This window comes from Vigna angularis, chromosome 2, assembly GCF_016808095.1.
Source record: "Vigna angularis cultivar LongXiaoDou No.4 chromosome 2, ASM1680809v1, whole genome shotgun sequence".
Lineage (NCBI taxonomy): Eukaryota > Viridiplantae > Streptophyta > Magnoliopsida > Fabales > Fabaceae > Vigna > Vigna angularis.
The window spans coordinates 26895761-26915608 of NC_068971.1; the positions used below are offsets into that span (position 1 = coordinate 26895761).

At 33.0% G+C, this 19848-nt stretch overlaps 1 protein-coding gene across 1 annotated transcript; it reads right to left on the minus strand.

Annotated features, from left to right (window-relative positions):
- Positions 1 to 4617: 4617 nt before the first annotated feature.
- LOC108327707 (probable glutathione S-transferase) lies at positions 4618 to 5793 on the minus strand. The gene is made up of 2 exons (XM_017561396.2): positions 5424 to 5793; positions 4618 to 5244 (listed from the first exon to the last, which is right to left on the minus strand). The coding sequence occupies exons 1-2, from the start codon at positions 5742 to 5744 to the stop codon at positions 4897 to 4899; spliced, it is 669 nt and encodes a 222-aa protein (XP_017416885.1). The 5' UTR covers positions 5745 to 5793; the 3' UTR covers positions 4618 to 4896.
- Positions 5794 to 19848: the final 14055 nt, after the last annotated feature.

Below are 19848 nucleotides of genomic sequence, written 5' to 3' on the forward strand. Positions count from 1 at the left end.
ATATTTTGTATTGGATTTTACCTAACATATTTATCTTTTTTATTTTTATTTTTCAATTACCTTATGTATTATAAATTTTCCATTTAGATTTACTCACTTTCCCTCCTTATTAAAAAAATTGATTTATACAAATAACAATAGCAACATATATGTTTAAATATTAATAAAATTGAATAATTAATTTTATTAAAAGAAATATTTTTCAAAGAACACAACATCATAGTTAAAAGCTATGATACGAATTTGTTATAAATATAATTTCAATATAAGCACGATACAATCCAAATTGTAAAATTTAAAACTTATATTTATATATTATTGATGGATGGTTAATAGAGTTAATGATTTGGTTTGTTTCTTAAAAGTGCTATCGGAAAATCTATTTAAAAATTAGAAAGGTATTTATTTAACGAAGAATAATGCAAAAATAATGGGGGCGAATGTGGCATTTTCTAAACTCGGTTTGTTTTCTACCTAAAGTTTAAAAGTAGTTTATTTGAAAAAGTTATCTCTCATAAGTGGTAAGACATACTCTTTAATTATATAATTTAAGAATCGAATTTCTAACTTGTTATTATGAAACAAGGTTATAATTATTATATTTCACCTTGATGATATTTTGGCACGTCACAAATCATATCTTCAAAGAATAATTATAGCTTTTGCATCATATCTTTATCTCATACGATACCCATATCCATGAAAACCATATATCCACCACAAACTTCTTATATGAGGAGATCTTTTTTCCCTTTTTTTGATTGCATTAGCCACAATGTCAACACTAAGACCCCAAAGGAACAAGCTTTACAAAAAAATCAACAATTATTTAACATTTACTGTTTCAATCATTACATAATTCAGTAAAGTATATTACTAATGGCAGATAAATTCCATTATTCTTTTGATTGAAATAGCAAAATTAATAATTACGTTCTTTTTTTTTCATTTTATAGAACCCGTTTAGAAATTTAAGGAAAATAAACACTATTCGAATTTCTTTTTTTTAAATTGCCGAAATGAATACTTTTTTAAGAAAGTTTAATGGTTTGAATAAGTGACATTTGGAAATCTTACCTCCCAATATTCATTTTTATTTTTTAATTAACAATCGTCTAACCTATTAGAACATCCTTTATTTCAATTCTTTTTAATAGATTAATTACGACATGTGATTTTTGTTTAATTTTTTATTTACTTACATGAAATGCTTCTTATGTTAGTTTTTATAACTTATAGAAATTCTATATTTATATTTCAAAACTACAGGCGATTTTTTTTGTTGTAAGAAAATAATTGGTCAACATTTTAAAGCATTCAGATATTAATATACGGGCGCCTAAATAATATATAAAATAGAAAAAATGAATTATTTGTGAAATATTACTCTACGAATAAATATTTGTATTTATCTTGCAAAAACTTAATAATTTAATTTAAAATTATAAGAAGTAAAAAATAAATATTTTATTAGATAAGTTAAAAAATTTATAAATAAAAAAATTAACAATTCAAATTTTATTTTATAAAAAACATTATATTTTAAAATTAAATTTTAGTACTTTTCTTCAAGAGAATGAGTTTACCTAAAACACATCATCTTCATCATATTTATGTTTAGAGTAAAAAAATTTCACATTTCTCTTGAGTTGTTTACATATTAGTAGTTTGATGTGATAAATGTGTTTACTTTAGTAGTTTGAGTGACAAAGATTAATTACTGAGTGTCTGGTAAATCTTTAGTTAAATAATCAAAATTTTATATCAACATACACTAACATAAAAAAAACATTTAAGTAAGATATTTTGGGATTTTTATGTCAATTATTATTCAACGGTAATGTATCATACATAAAAAAAAACAATTATTATCGACGATCAAAATCCGTCAAAAACGTCCAAAATTCGTTGATAATGTCATTTTTTCGACGGTTTACCGACGGAGTTTGGTCCATTGATAATAACGTTGTCAGTAATATTTATCGACGGGTTATTATGGTCATCGGTAATTACCGAAGGCCAAATCCGTCGGTAATTATCACAAAAATCCGTCGATAATTACCGAAGGAAAAAACTGTCGGTAAGTCTGTCGGTAAATATCTCAATCTGGTTCATCTTCTTCCTCTTTCCCCTTCTTCGGTTTCCTCAAATTTTAATTTTTTTTATCAAACTTTCTTCATTCCTAAATCAAAACAACAATCCAATTCATTCCAAAACCAAAATCAAAGGCTCTACTTAGGTTCTCCAATTGTTTTAGAAACCCTAAAATTGGGAAAAATCCCCAATTAGTTTTTGAGCATCCCGACGGCAACACTACTCCGCATGGTTCTCCGGCGGCAGTGGTTCTCCCACGGCAGGGGTGGCATTCTCCCATGGCAATGGTGGCGCTCCCCAACGACAGCAGTGGCGCTCTCCAACGGCAGCGGTGTCGCTCTCCAACGACAGCGGTGTCGCTCTCCAACGGCAGCGGTGGCACTCTCCAACGGCAGCGGTGGCGCTCCGCGTGGTTCTCCCACGACAGCGGTGGCGTTCTCCCACGGCAGCAGTGGCGTTCTCCCACGACAGCGGTGGCGCTCTCCAACGGCAACGGTGGCACTGTCCAACGATAGCGGTGGTAGTGTGGGAAGATGGTTGCATGAGAGAGAAAAATGGTTGCAGAGAAGGTGAGAAATGGTCTTGAGATGAGAGGAAAGAAAAAATGACGAAAGTGTTTTGTGAGATAGAAAAATATAATATTCTTCGCGCAGAGAGAGAAAAAATGGGCGGGAATTTTGCCGCTCTTTTTACCGACGGATTTACCGACGAAACTTGTTCATTGGTAATTACCGAAGGCTTTACTGACGGATTTTGGTCGTCGATAACTAAAATATGTATTATCAACGGAATTACCGACGAATTTTGTCCGTCGGTAATTACCGAAGAATTTATCGATAAATTTTGCCTGTCGATAATTACCGAAGGACAAATATCCGTCGATAATTATATTTTTTACATTCATCGATAAAATCCATCGGTAATGCATCATTTATCGACGGAATTATTTCCTCGGTAATTCCATGTATTTTTATACTTACGTCACATGAAAAACATCAACATAAACATACATCAAACTATATCAGAACATATTATTTTCAAGCTTATGAACTTACCTTAATGGAGATAACAAATAGTAGAACATATCCTATTATATTTATGTTTAGAGTAAATTTTGTTCTTGTATCTTTTGAATTGTTTATGTGTGAGTGGTTTGCATGCTTTGAGAGTTGTGTTTGAATGTGAATTTTGAGTCGCCAAGATGAATCTTTGGGAGGCTAGAGTTGTAATGGAATTGTTAGTTAAATAATCGGGAATTTATATGAGCAAGCATTAACACAACAAAGACCTTTTATATAAGTTATTTTGATTTTTTACATAAATTTTTGATTCACTGTTAATGCATGACACATAGGTTTACATCGAATGAAAAACATGCAACATAAATTTACATCAAACTATATCACAACCGATGTAAAACAAATTTTTTTGTCAGGCTATACCAAGTCTGACATAAAGTTTGCACCAATAAAAAAAACATGTATGAAATGAGCATTTATGAACTTATTTCAGTTTAGTATGTTGCATATCAATTGAAGGATTTTCATAAAGGTGAAGAAGTGTTGGTGAACAAAGAAGTCAAACTTAGGACAAAGGTTGGGCCACACAGGAAGAAGATTGAGTTGTACAAGTGTAAGGGTATTACCGTTGAGCATGAATACCCTTGAACTAGTAAAAAATCAATTTTCTCCCTAAGTGGTCCATCATTTATCTAAATTTTACTTTTCTATTAACTATTCATCTTCAACTTTATAAAAAAAATTAATTTGATACACAACACCCTAAATTGAAACAAGTTCAGAAATACTCATTTCATAGTAGTTTTTCTATTGGTGGTAGAAATGAATCAAAGTGAGAACCTATGTTTGATTTCCATTTTAAATGGCATGAAAGTAAAAAAAATGAAAATTTATTTTTACCACTACAACATATTCTTACAATGACAATTACGACATACAAATTAAGAGACATTCATAGAAGTCTATAACTAAGTTTCCCAATAAATAATCACTCTCACAAATGAAAATGAAAAGTTTAACAAACAAACCTCAATGACAAAGAAAATTCATGACTAAGTCGCCCCAGTAAGAAGTCCACAACGAAAGAATAAGACTTGTTCAGAAATAAATCTTTAAACCAACACAATTTCGTCATTGAAAAGCAAACTTTAACCCGTTGTGATGAGCATAATTGTCATTATCTTTTTTTGCATTTTTGTGTTTGCACAATAGTGTAGATTTGACATATTAACTTGCGTAATATGTTTCGGTTCTTGTACGCAATTGCAGATAATGGTCTGATTCATGATTCCGATAGTGAAAAATTTCACAATGAACCACATTGTGTCTTTGATTATACCCATTTAATTCATTCGTTGGTTGTTCAAATTCTTCCTCTAAAATAAGTTTTTTTAGAAGATTAGAAAGTGAATTCATATTTAAAAGTAAGTTTTTTTTTTAATTTTTGTATATAACCTACTCAAGTGTGTAATTTAAAAAAAAAAATCTTAATGTGCGATCGAGGTGATTTTTGTTGATCAAATATGTGTTTAGTGTAGAAGGAGTACCATTTAATTAGTACTACTCACCCACATATTTTATTGATTGAATTGAAATATCGAAAATGTCAACAACATCATAGGATTGGATTTTTTTTCACATGGAGAAACCCCATGTCATCACACATTCATATTAAAAGGGAAATATAACCACATTAACTAACCACGCGTAGAAGTAGCTTTCAGACGGTAGAATCTTGAAATTGAAATTAACATTCTTTGGAATGGAGTCTGACTATAATGTACTAATTTTTCCTTTTAGCAGCAAGGCTTTGAGCCCGAGCCTTGAAATAGGCAAAAAGTTGGTCTTTAGGAGGCAGAACCTCGTTCACAAGTGGATGGTTGTGAAAGTCTTGGCTCCATTTATACAGCCTTGGAAATTTCTCACTCGAGAACAATTGCAACCCTGCTATCTCTTGAACAATAGGTATGAACACTCCAGCAATATCCACAAACCCAATCTCATCCCCACCAAAAAATTTCCCCTTCAGCTCATTCTCAAGAAACCCAAGAGCCTCGAATAACTCTTCTACAGCCTTCTCTTTCTCTTTCTCATCAACTATGAAGGCAGATTTCCATGCTGGAGCCACACACTGATCTCACAAATTAAATTACCATCTTTATTAAACAATTACAACTAAACAAAACCATTATTACGGTAAATAGATCTGAAACTACTCTCCAGCCAGACCAAATATCAAACAACAAATCAAGGCACAAAAAATTGACACGAGATTTAGTTTGAGGAAAGAAAGGATGTAAAAGTTGTTACCTTGTCATCGATGAACTTAGCCCAGAAACGAGCCAAGGCTCTCTGGTAAGGATCCGAAGGCAAGATGGGGTTGTGTTTCCATGTGTCATCGATGTATTCAACAATCACAAGGGACTCTGATATTGGCTTCTCGTTGTGAATGAGCACAGGAATCATTTTGTAAACTGGGTTATGCTTGAGGAGAAGATCACTCTTGTTGTTCAAATCATCTTCCACGTATTTGTATTCTATTCCCTTCAATTTGAGAGCGATCTGAACCCTGTGCAGAAATGGGCTTCCCACAACTCCCAGAAGGGTCAGCTCTTCATCACCTGCAGCCATTACAACACCACTTCACTTCACTTATCTTCACCAAACCAATCTTGTAAGCTTCCCCTTCAGCAATTAACTACTATATATAGTACACTCACTTCGTGAAAAAAATTTAAATTCTTATCTTATCTTGCTACTGTGTAAAAATAGAACTTTACCCTTCAAATGCCAAATATGAAAAATTAAGAAAATATAAGTTTATGACTAGTCATAATATAAAAAATGTTTATTATTATCTAGCCATAAATTATTAGTAGTATATTTTAATAAAAATTAATTAACTTATATTTCAAAATAATTTGTAATTTAAAGAGAACGTAAAACATTTATAGTATTTCTTTCCTTGAAAGAATACTTATTCTTAAATTAAAAAATATTTTAATACATTTTTTTATAAAATTAGTAAATTTATCGTATATAACCGTGATGATTTAATATGGTATAAAAGTGTTTGCAAATTTATATAAAAATACCATACGTACTGTAAAAAATAATTATTTTTTTTGTTTGCGATCTACCTTTGGGATATTTTTTGTAAGGCGTGTAAGTCAAACTTATTTGTGTCAATAATACAAGTCTATTAAAATAGGAGGGATTAAGGACTCGGTTAGGACATCACATGGGATTAGTGGATCAATAATTAGATTAGTGAATTATTGGGCGCAGTTAGGAGTGAAAGACAACTACTATCAAAAATCACACATCATACTATTAAACTAGTATTCTGTTACATTTTAATTCTAATTAGGGTTTTTTTAATGATAAATTCATTTATCCTTTTAAAAATTATTTTGTTCTTTATTTTAAGTAATTAACACTTAAAATAAGTAATTAATTAATTAAAATTTAGCAAAAAGAATAATTAAGTTCATGTTTTATACATATTTATTTTATGTAAATAATAAACACTTTAAAATTTAAATGTCAATCTAAATATAAAAATATTTATGAACATAATTTAAATTTGTTACTTTATAAAAATTATTTCTTAGAAAAAAAAATAATTTATAATTCATTTCCATATTGTAACACTCCGATTTATGAGATGTCACGAATTATTAAAAATCGGTAAAATTCAAAATTCATCATAGCGCAAAAACTTACTTAAAAAAAACTTATCCAATTACATTATTTCAAGAAATAAAATAACGAAAGAAATACTCCAATTATATTGTCTTAACTTGTAAAACAAAATAGTTTTAAATGAATCTCAAGGTTATTCCCATCCTCTCTAGAGTCAATCACACCTCTGGAACATCTATAACATTATCTACTCACGTATAACACATTATATGATAATTCACAAACACACAAACACAAACATGTATGTGGTAAGCTACCGATAAAACAATCATAACAACAAGATACATACATACTGATTAGATCAATCATAATCAAACACACAAGATACATATCTTCTGATTATACCAACCATAATCAAACACACAACAAAATACATACATTCTGATTATATCAATCATAATCAAACACTTCATACATAGTAGTAATAATAATATGATTCATAATCCTCTAACATAAACAATTCAATCATACTAAATTACTCGATCATCAATCCCCGATCATTGAACTTCGATCATCAATTCTTGATCTCTAACCTTTGATGTCATCACTAACATCTCACACATAGACCTTTCTATCCACTCATTAGCACCCATGTTAACTAGTTATTACAACCATTATAGTAACATCACTATCAACATAACCTGGAACATCTCAAGTACCATGATCATTATCATAGGTACACCACAATCATGACTATCCTAGTCATGAACAATACCATGAGCTTCACCGTACCATAATATCATAGTGGAAATAGTTCATCTCACTCTTGTACCTTACCTCACCGATTGTAGCCGCTCTTACAGCCCACATGTAGCCTCCCCTACAAAACATCTATAGTTTCCCCTACATAACATCTCTTTCCCATGCACACAAGGCAAAAGGAAGCACCTATCCGCAAATAGAACTAGGATTTATGAGGTACAACAAGTAGATTTATCCTTCACTCTCATGCTCATCAATCACATACTTAGGTACATCCCAACACTCACTCATGCTCCACTCTCAACCACAAGTCAAATTGACCCTAAACATAGCCATTAACCTCAATCTTTGATTATCATCATGTTTCACAGCTCCTCTAGCTTGGTTCACATCCATTCTTCATCAAATTTGTTATTTTTCACCAAAATGCACTGTGATAATCGATTATCACTTAAGATAATAGATTATGTCAGTGAAATTTACCCAGAAACATCACGCAGGAAGGGATAATTGATTATCGTACCAAATAATCGATTATTCCCGAAACCACACTCAAAAGCAATACGCAGATAATCGATTATAACTAATGATAATCAATTATTGTCGAATCGAAACACATCCTGGACATGATTCAAGCATTCAAACATACATACATCAACCCTAGATCACCTGAAACATAGTTAGCACATCATACATGCATTCAAGCATCACATACCCATGTAAACATACCCAACCACATATAATACATCACTTAATCATCCAGATCCAGTCGTTGACATGTTATACCTCCAATAATAAGGTGCAAAAGAGTCTCTGATAAAAACACCAAATAGGATTTTCAACCAATTAAACTAACTAAGCATAATGCTTACAAATGAGAATCAAGAAGATGAAAATTCTTCAAAACAAAACTGCCGATGCGAGACTGTTTTCTTCCAAACTAGCCCTCTGATTGACGATCCGAACAGTCAGAGTGAAGAACCATACGTTTGGAACCCACTGTCCAAAAATCAGCTCGATCCAACGGTGAACAACTTTACAATAACAGAAACACCACTGCAAATTTTATGAAATTCTCCAAAACAGAGCTGCTGATGTGAGGCTGTTTTCTTCCAAATTAGACCTTCGATTTCCAATCCGAACGGTCAAAATTAAGAGCCATACGTCTGGAATCCACTGTTCAAATATCAACTAGATCCAACAGTGAACGACTTTACAACGACGAAAACACAAGTGTATATTTTATGTTATGTGGGAATGACTTCTTCTCTTCCTTTGTCTCTCACTTGACTTTTCTCTCTCTTTAAATGACTCTAATATGCCTACTAATTTGACTCATCTCCACTAAAACAAAATGAGACGACTTCGAAATTTTCAAGGGTAGTTATTGTAATTTATTCAAATATAAATTCAAATATTTTAACTATCCAAAAGAGGGTTAGAAAGTTTAAATAGTTTTTTTTTTTTGTATTTTACAATAGTGAAAAATTGTGGAACAATTCATACATTCTAAAATGTCTCAAAAGTGTAAAATGACTAATTTAGTGTTCCTTAACAATTTATGTTACAATATACTTTAGTGTTCCTGCTATTTTCTATGTTTTCCTTAACAATTTATTTTCTACAATATACTTTAGTGTTCCTGCTATTTTATAGTTATTCTCTCGATTATCACATCTCCAATTTTAAGTTCAATCATTCTTATTGTTCACTTCATCCGTTGTCATTACATTTCATCTTCATTTTTTCAAAATATCCAAAATAAACAAAAAGAAAATATTGACTTGTTATGCACGAGATTCTCATCGAAATCCAACTAAGAAAACAATTGAATTCATTAAACGTGCGGGTGGGATTAGTACACAAAATTAATAATCTTTACATCAAACAAATTCTTTGAATCGATATCGAGACTTGAGAACACACAAGTTAAGATTGAAAAATAAGTGTTTGCTAGTATTGTGGAAAAGAATTCACATCAAGGTGATTTAGTTGTAATAAAGAGTATAAAATAGATTGAGAATAAATCTTTAAGAAACATATTTAGAATATAAAATAAAAATATATTTTAAATTATACAAATTAAAATGCATGTTTTAATAAATATAAACAACAACAATAATAGGAACCGTTATTGGAATCAATCTCTTTAATTAATATGAGAGGGTAATGAGTATCTAAGAAAGTTTTTTAAAATAATAAAGTTTTTCAACCTATGTGTAAAACAAAATTTTGAGAAGGAGCGAAAGAAAGAGGTGAAAGACATATGTAGAGAAAAGAAAAGAAAACAAAGAAGATAAGGAAAACTAGATTATTTCACTACCCTACTGGGATGCAGATTGAAATTATGGGATGGAGGAAGAATTTATCCCTAAACTCTTTCAAGATTATTCCATTGGAAAGTTAGTGATCCAACATGATTTCATTTCATGCCTTAGTTAAAACTTTTATGTAACAGTCATATGAATAAATTAATAATTGAACTAATTAACCAAAGCATGAAAATGTATAAATTCTTAATCATTCTAATACTATTATATATATATATATATATATATATATATATATATATATATATATATATATATATATATATATATATATATATATTCACTTTTATTGGGATGTAGGATGAAATTATGAGAGTTGAAGGAAAAATTTGTTGTAAACTCTTTAAAGATTATAACATCGGTTCAGACCTCAAATAGACTTTGAGATGTTTGGTGTCCACCAATTCAAAAGACATGATAATAAGATGTCAAAGCTTCGAAAATCATTCTCTAAACTACATAGAAAATTGGATTATGCATTAAGGATCAATTCTTTTGGTGGTACCTCCGAAGACGAATCTGAAAGTGAAAAGAACAGTGCAGATGAGAAGTTGTTAGAGACGTCTGACTCATAATAGGGTCTTAAAGTCTTAATATGTAGTCTATTTTTTTTTGTTTTGTCTTTGTTTTGGTTTCTTGTGTTGTTTTTCTTTTGTTGATGGCATTGTATGCCATATCTTTTGGTCTTATCTGGTTGTAATCGTTTCTTATTATGAATGAAATTATAATTCGGTTTAAATCAATCTGTGTGAATTAAATTTGTGATTGATGACTTGATCTGGTTGATAAATCGATTAATCAGTGTGTATGAATGCAATTTGAACATATTACTGTTACATTATTATCATTGCATAATCATACTTTAACTGTGATGAAGATTACTATACTACATAGATACTAAATTGCTTGATCTAGATAAGCCTGAAGGGTTATGCAGGAATACAATTTGCTGACTAAGCTAAGATGGAAATTCAACATTACTCTGCAGCAAAAATTGATTAAGATGAAGTTCTAATCAATTAAGATTCGTCATTGGGTTTGAAAGTTTCTAAACTTCTGATATCTGATACTTTAAACCATGATTTATTTAATCTGTTGTGAATATGATTTGAGATTATAAGTGTTTAAACGGTTGTGATGTTCAACATGTATCAGTACTGCTCTGATATGAATTTTGTAATATTTCTTTGATACATTGCTTGAATATGCTTGAGTGATACATGCTCTGATATATCTATATTATGCATCTGTGCATTGATATTTGAAAATGCATAATGAAAGGGGGAACAATATATGTTAATAGTTCACATGTTACTGAAAGGGGGAGAAAATGATACAATCATGTGAAGATTATTGACATAGGGAGCATCAAATTTATTCTATTATACTGATTGATGCATCTCAAATTCCTTTATTATCTCTGTTTCAATTACAGTGTACTAAATGCCTTTTTTGCTAATGCCCAAAGGTGGAGAATATTTGATGTAATTGAATTGTGTTTTTCGAGATAATTGATCTGTGTTTAATCGTGGACTGTACAACATGGTTTTATTAATCATGGTTGTACATCATCAAAAAAAGGGTGATTGTTGAGATTGTTGATAGGGGGAACACAAGATTAGCTGAACCCATAATCTCTGTGATATCTGTTTTTGATGATGACAACACATAGTTAATAAAAACACATGTATATGTACTGTTTTATATGTGTTATATTCTTATGTGATTATTGTGAGATTTATACAAGCATAACTGTGAACATATTGTGTTGATTGTTGCATACTACTGTGTTTGAAATATGATTATATCTGTGTATGCATAATATGAGTTTTGAAATGGAAAAACCACATGCACCAAACATATCTGCATGACTTAATCGATTACAATGATGGGTTAATCAATTAAGGTCATCAGACAGCTTAAGCTTTAAACTGTGGCAAAACAACAAGTTTTAAATCGATTACGTTAGTGGTCGAATCGATTAAAACTCGTGTGTTTGCACAAATATTTTTCAAGTGTGCTGTGATGAATTTTGAGAAGAAAATTTTTCAAAAATATGCTAAGTGTTAAAACTTAAACGATTACATGGATCTTGTATTCAATTAAGTTTGTTAAAGATTTGAAAATTGTTTCATTGCTTGACATAACTGTCACAATGGTCATATTTTTGAATATGTTTACCAAGCATTAATTGAAAATCGATTACATTAATTGAGCATTCAATTAATGACTTTGACTATTGTTGATCTGTTATAACTGTGAAATGAATCCGATTAGATTAATGGCATAATCGATTAAAATGCGTCTGATTTGATTTACTCTATATATTGACGCATGATTTGAAATTCTATAAGACAATTGTGATTAACACTTTCATATCAGTTTCATATTAGAGCTTTGAAGTTTTACATAAGAGAGAAATGCTCCAATAAATAAGAATTGTCGTGGTGTACTAGTCTTGAAGATTTCTTGAGGAGAAGGATTGATTGATTTGTAAAGTCTGATCGTTCTGCACAACAGAGGTGCATACTGCTGGATTAGGAGCTCTTGCAAATGCTTAGTGCTGCTGTTTCCCTGTGGTGTATACAGGAAGAAGAACGTGGTTCTTGACTTTGAGGAGGATCTCAAAGGGTTGACTATAGGAGAGGATTGTTCTTGCTGCTAGTCTGTTTGTATTTGCCTATATTAGATTAATGAGTTAGAGAGGTGATTTACATTTTGACATTGTGGTTGCTATAAAGTCCTTGTTGTAAAAATTCAGATCTCTATAGTGCATTGGCTTCCAGTCTCGAGTTGAGTGGAAGGACATTGGATGTAGGCTGTGGCCGAACCAATATAAAAATCAGAGTTTGAATTTTCTTCTCCCTATCTCTCTGCATTTAATCGATTGCATATTATCTGTATTCGAATACACATATTATTACATTGTATACATTTTTTTATTTGCGGTTCAAGAAAAGTTTAAAGACTTTCAGTTTTGGTAAAAAGATTTCAAAGCAATCATTTTTTCTACGTCACCAATTCACTCCCCCCCCCCCCTCCCCCAGCCCCCCCCCCCCCCCCCCCCCCCCCCCCCCCCCCCCCCCTCTTGGTGTGAGAAACGAAACACATCTTTTCTAACACCATCCATTATAAGGAACAAAATCTCCTAAGTGTTGAAGTGATATGTAACCCTTTTAAACTCTCTTGTATTTGGTATTGTTTTATTTATTAATGTTTTCTTTTAATTACATATTTGTGAATTGGTTTATTCTTGTTGTTTGATTAAATGATCACTCATTTTATTTCACTGGCTTGGGATTGAGGGGTAATAATTGGTTCCAAGTTGTGGTCCAATCAATTTTCCTCCTACTTTTAAATTCTAGGAATATATCTAAGGCTCTAGTTGGTTATAGAGTCTCGATCTTAATGCAAGTGATCCATTCAAGCAGTCACAAAGGAATCATACTGAAGTTTGGTGATCTTAGGCTCTAGGTGTCAAGAATGAACCTAAAGTTACATTTAAAGAGAACTCTCAGGACATGATTAATTGCAACTTCATATTTAATAATTGAACCATTACAAGAGAGGGACAAAGTGGTGTAGTCGAGCTTCAACACATTTTCATTATGTAGAAGTCAATAATTTTCAACTTTAAATTGTTTACAAGACATTTTACTATCGAAACTTCTCTATTTTCATGAACCAACTTTGTTTTATACTCTATGCAATCCATTTACTATTTTATTCATGAGCAAACTAGTGAGAACATTATGTTTTTTACCAAATCCCTATGTTGTTATACTATAAACTACCTACTATACCTATTGGGATATTTGGTTGCTTTGTGGAACACTCAACACAATGTCACCAACATCCATCATATGACATTCATAGATGTCTTTGTGGACATCAAACCTTGCATCCTTTGAAGAGACCTCCTGGTAGAGGAATACAACCTACCTGAGTGCCTTGTTGAAGCCATTGGTATACTTAAATAATATTGATTGTTAAAGTTGAATAAACTCGGCTTTGGTTCCTACATGGGCCTTCTTATCGGCAATTTCCCTCTTCAAATATTCCTTCTCTTTCACCAAATCTTTCACTTCCTTCTTAAGTTTTTTCTAAAAATCAAGACATCTTGTTTCTTCATCCTGTTCTCGCTTTCAACCATCTCAACCTCAAGGGTGTTCTTCTCCTTGGCCCATGTCTTCTACTCAGTCTCATATTTCTTTTGTTCTAGTTGCCAACTCCTTCCTTAGTAGGTTGGAAATTTGGTGCCAGGGTACACATGTGCATGATTATGAAATTCCAAGGAACATATAAGGGTCCTCTACCACCTTCTTCTCATCTGTTAGGGTAACTTTTGGGCACCTTTACGCATCACAAGTTGAGGACTATCCAACCTACCAAACTTGGTGGCCTTACTATCGGATCTACCAGCTTAAAGGTCATACAAACCCTTAACCTCTTCGTGTATTTGTCAATACCCCTCACCTTGGCAGGCATAGCCTTGTTCGTAGCAATTTAGCGCCAATGAGTATCTACCACAAGACTCGTTAGCTTAGGCACTACATTGGTCGCCCCATTTTTCTTCATCCCACCATCTTGTTCCTTAGGTTGCGGAACAAGTCTTCAGTTCCCATTGTAGCCTCGCGTTGGGCAATGTAACCAATGAACACCACAAAATCTTCAAATTAGCTAAAAATACCCAAGTTGCAAGAAATTGTAAACTTACCAAGTAAATTAGTAATCAGATGAGCGATAAGTAAACCCTAAATAAATTCTTAACAAGAATTTTACGGGGGAGTTGCTCCAAGATGCTTACAATCCTCTTATCTCCATTAAACAAAATGTCCTTCGGCCACTCCTTATATCTAAAAGGGTCATTGGTAAAAATATGATCAGCCATAGAGTATGGCCACAGGAAAGCGTGGTCAGCTACATATCAACCAACCAGAAAGTATTCCTTACACGTTCGAATATGTCTTGGCTACCCATGCTTAGGTTTATTTGACCCTCATATTATGATCCAACATCAAGGCGGCTTGGCAGAATACATGTCGACCAACCAGAACCTACATATACAAAACATTGACTAAGTTAACTTAAGATTGTATTTAAGGTATGATTAAGTAGTTTGATTAACTATAGACTAATCAGGATAATAGCTACATGGGCCAAGTTCACTTAGATAAGAAGCCCATAAAACATGGTATAAATAACATAGTACACAAAGTAAATTAATTACATTCCATTATTAGATCATTTCATACTTTTTGACGCACTTAACTAATTTAAGCGCTGGTGTGTCTTTTACCTACACAACTGTATCTAACTTGTGGAGGACGACTACCCTTGTGAAAAACAAGTCCCGTTGAAGTTAGCGCTTGGAATATATGAAGTTGGAGTTTTGACAGAGTATATTTGTTCTACAAGAACCATAACTCTAATGTACCTCATGAATAATAGTTAGAAGTAAGGATGTTAGTTCTTTTCAATTTGATTGTTTGTAGGTAGATCAAGCTTTCTTCATTCATTACTTTCTCTTGACTTGTTGGTGATTGTGGTCTCAAAGTTTTTTGGTTCAATGGTCTCTTGACTTGTTGGTGATTCCCTGTCCATAAATTTATTAGATTCTGTTATCACTCATGTCATTCAGACTAAGGTTACTAAAAATATGGAATAGGTCATATTACTGTTAAAGAAAATAAAATAAAATAAAACTAGTAGAAAGAAAATAAAATAAACGTCAAACCCAATTATGGCATCTTTAATGCCTGTTTCAATCGTGCAAATGTCGATGAATATGCATATTGCTCAGTGCAACATTAAATAATTCTCCATGAATAGTAGCACATGTTTGTAGATTTACCTTTTGAACTAAGTTTTTGCAGTAGTTGGTTATTGACATATAAGAGATGCAACACATGAATCCCATGAAAAAGGATGCAATCAATGTGTAAGTGCTACAGTCATGCAATTTCTGATTATTTTTTTTTTGTTACATGCCTAGAATTATATTATTTCTAGTGTTATAGCATGTATGCTATCTTGTTTGTTTGTTTTTTCTAGTTTGTGTCTTTATCTCCATTCAATAGGAATCCTCCTCAGACATTGCAATCATTTATACTCTTTTTTGTTGATATTTCTAAATACATTGCATTGTTGTTTTACATTTTGGCACCCCAAAAAACTGTCTCCTAAGGGATGCATGCATATTTTCTCCCATAATCTGGACTTTGAATGGGCTTGATAATAAGCTATTTAGCTAGCACCTTTTCTCCATTGGACTCAATTGTGTCTTAATTATGTATTTAGTTATTCATTTCTTTATTCTTTTTTCTCTTTATTAATATAGTCTGATAGGTGAATAAACATATCTATGCAGTTGCTCAAATCTGTTATGCTACTTAGCTCTTAGTCAGTGGGTTAGTTTATGAATTTTAAGGAAAGATCGAAGAGAACTTCTAGTCATGGTAGTATATTCACCCTGTCCCTCAGTTGCATAGATTGAATGATAATGTCTCTAACTCAATGTTCTTCTGTTCAGCATTTCATTATGCAATTTTAGGAAGACAGTTGAACTACATTTTACAATTGATTGTTCAGAGATTATTGTATATGGAAAATCGTTTTTGTCTTTGCACTCACTAGTAAAAAAATGGGATTTGAAAGCGCCCCATAGGCATCGGTTTTACCAAAACCGAAGTGTATAAAAACGCGGTGGCAGAACCGTAAATAAAGCTACCCTATATGCCTCGGTTGCGCTACCACCCGATGCCTAAAGCTCTATACGAACTCGGTTCTAAGCAGAACCGAGGCATATGTGTCTGCCAGCAGACCTGTCAGCAGAACTGCCAACACCTGCAACGCACTACTAACTCGGTTCTGAATGAACCGAAGCGTAAACCTCAAAATCAAAATCGGTTCTTGGAGGAACCGAGGTATATCTCTCTGCTGCAGACCTGCCACCACCTGTCCGCACCTGCCAGACAATACTTGCGAGGCTACAAACTCGGTTCTGATGGGAATCGAGGCAGTAAGATGATCCAGACCTGAAAAAGCTCTGCCAACCTCTGAAATTTCAGACGTTTCAGCTTCCATTTATGCACCGGTTGGTTCTTAACCGAGGTCGTAACGTGTTTATGCCTCAGGTGTGTGAGAAACCGAGGCAGTAAGCTTCTGTTTAGGCACCGGTTTGTTTTAAACCGAGGTGGTATTGTGTTTATGCACCGTTTGGGTGAGGAACCGAGGCATATATTTTTAAATTCCTTCCGCGAACGGAACCATTTTCGCTCATCTTCTTCTCAGCGCCGCTACAGAAACAAAACGCTGCTTCCGCGTTTGCTCCCACGGCTGTCGTCTCCTCCTCTCGGCGTTTCCACCTCGTCGTCTACTCCTTTCCGGTGTGGTCGTGTGTGCCTCCGCTTTGCGTCTGCCTCTGCTTCCATCTGTGTTTGCCTCGGCTTTGGTGGTTGCACTGCCTCTGCTTCGTTCTCCGTCGCCAGTGCCGGTGCTTCCATTTCAATCGCGGATTTCATTCTCGCCAACTTACTGCCACGCTCCCAGGTAATTGATCCTAAAACTTTCTTCATCTTCATTGCTTGTGTAATTTGTGGTATTGATATAGAAACTTTGGCATGAAAAACAGTACTAAATTAACCAAATTAATTCATTGCTTGTGGTTAAGTAATCAAAACTAACGAAAAAATAGAAAATGTTTTACATGTGGTATGAGATAAATATGAAGGTTATTTTAATGTGTAGATTATTATTGCTAGTGTAGAAAAATGAGATAAATATGAGGGTTATTTTAATGTGTAGATTGTTATTGCTAGTGTAGAAAAATTTATTCTTGATAAACTTGATTTAATAAGGATATATATTCTTCAAATCTTATGATATGCTTGAATATATTGTTTGTTACTGTGAATTAGCCTTAGTTTCCCGTTTAAGATTCAGTACAAAAATTATTTACTATCTCCATATTTTTTTAACAAACATACTTTTTAGAAATGAAAATAGAGGAGATGGTAATAATAATTTACAAGTATGTAATTTTGAATTGTCCGGTTGGACAGTTTAAGAAGAGTAATAACTTTTTCATAGTTTATTATAACATATCAATTTTAATATACATGTCTTAAATTACATGAAAATTTGCCATTGTGTTTTGTATTGATCTTTGGGTGCATATTTGATTGTGATTTATAATCACTTTCATTTCGTGTAACCTGAAGACCAATGCGAAATGCTGGCAAAATTTTGGGAAATTTAAGATATGTTGTTTAAAATTAATATGTTTAATAAACTAAAAAAAATGAATCTTCTTGAATGGGATAGGGTCACACCTTGAATACAAACACGATCAAAGTGATCATTCAAGATTATTGAAATTGTGTAAACAATTTCAGTAAACATGCGTACGGATAGAGGGTGGATTAATTTACCACGCATCAACATTGAGTACGAGAGAGGGGTAGAAGAATTTATAGAGTTTGCGCAACGTAATGCGAGTAGAAGTGGTGATGATGAAGTGAAGTTCAGATGTCCCTGTGTGAACTGTTTGAATGAGAGGAAGTTGAACGCAAGTGATATTAGGGAACATCTTATCTGTGATGGTTTCATACGAAGTTATACAACATGGATATGGCACGACGAATTAACAGACTTTCCAACTGTCTCTCCAACTGAAAATGTTTATGATGTAACAATGGATATGGAAGATGAAGCAGAAGAAGACAACTTAGAGGACATGATCCGCGATGTTGGCGTAGAAGCTTTTGCCGAAGCGCATGTGTATGAAACGATGTCCACTGATGCGGAGACTCCTTTGTATGCGGGTTCAACTAAGTTCACACGGTTGTTAGCGGTGTTAAGGCTCATGAATTTAAAGGCGAGCAATGGATGGAGTGATAAGAGTTTTACAGAATTGTTGTCGTTGTTGAATGAAATGCTGCCAAATGGAAATACGTTACCCAATCGTAATTATGATGCAAAAAAAATTCTTTGTCCAATGGGTATGGAATATAAACGGATACATGCATGTCCGAATGATTGCATATTATATAGGAATGAGAATGAAGTTTTGATAAAGTGTCCAAAATGTGGGTTATCACGATACAAGTCAAAAAACAACGGCGAAGATGGTGGTCACACAGAAAAGAATGGTTCTGCTTTGAAAGTAGTTTGGTACCTTTCACTAGTTGCCAGACTTAAGTGTTTGTTCGCGAATCCCAAAGACGCTAAAAACCTAAGATGGCATGCAGATGAGAGAACAACTGATGGGATGCTTCGTCATCCAGCTGATTCAAAGCAATGGAAAATTATTGATCAAGAATTCCCCCAATTTGGTGAAGAATGTAGAAATCTTAGGTTTGGCTTAGCTACTACTGATGGAATGAATCCATTTGGTAATTTAAGTACCAATCACAGTTGTTGGCCCGTGATACTGATAATTTACAACTTATCTCCTGGATTGTGCATGCCATGTTATTTTGCACCATTAATGACTTCCCAGCTTACGGTAATTTGTCGGGGTACAGTGTGAAGGGTCATAAAGTATGTCCTATATGTGAAGAAAACACTACAACTCAACAATTAAAACACGGAAGGAAGACAGTGTATATGCGTCATCGGAGATTTTTACAATCTAATCATCCATATCGAAGGTTAAAGAAAGCATTCAATGGAGAACAAGAGAAAGACAATGCACCCAGTCCACTTACTGGACTTGAAGTTGCTGAGAAAGTTAGAAGAGTACATCATATATTTGGGAAAACGTCGAAGAAGTCTTCTGTAACGACCCCTTGGAAGAAGAAATCAATATTCTTTGATCTTCCATATTGGTCAAAGTTAGATGTTAGACATTGCATAAATGTCATGCATGTTGAGAAAAATGTCTGTGATAGCTTGATTGGTACACTACTAAACATCCAGGGAAAAACAAAAGATGGAGTGAATGCGCGTTTGGATTTGGTTGACATGAAGATCCGAGAAGAGTTGGCACCAAGAGA

Bases quoted from the DNA above. Each gene is read 5' to 3' on its own strand.
- LOC108327707 (XM_017561396.2), bottom strand. From the start codon at position 5,744: ATGGCTGCAGGTGATGAAGAGCTGACCCTTCTGGGAGTTGTGGGAAGC. The intron at 5,245-5,423 runs GTAACAACTTTT...TTGTGAGATCAG, and splicing joins CTAAGTTCATCGATGACAAG to TGTGTGGCTCCAGCATGGAA.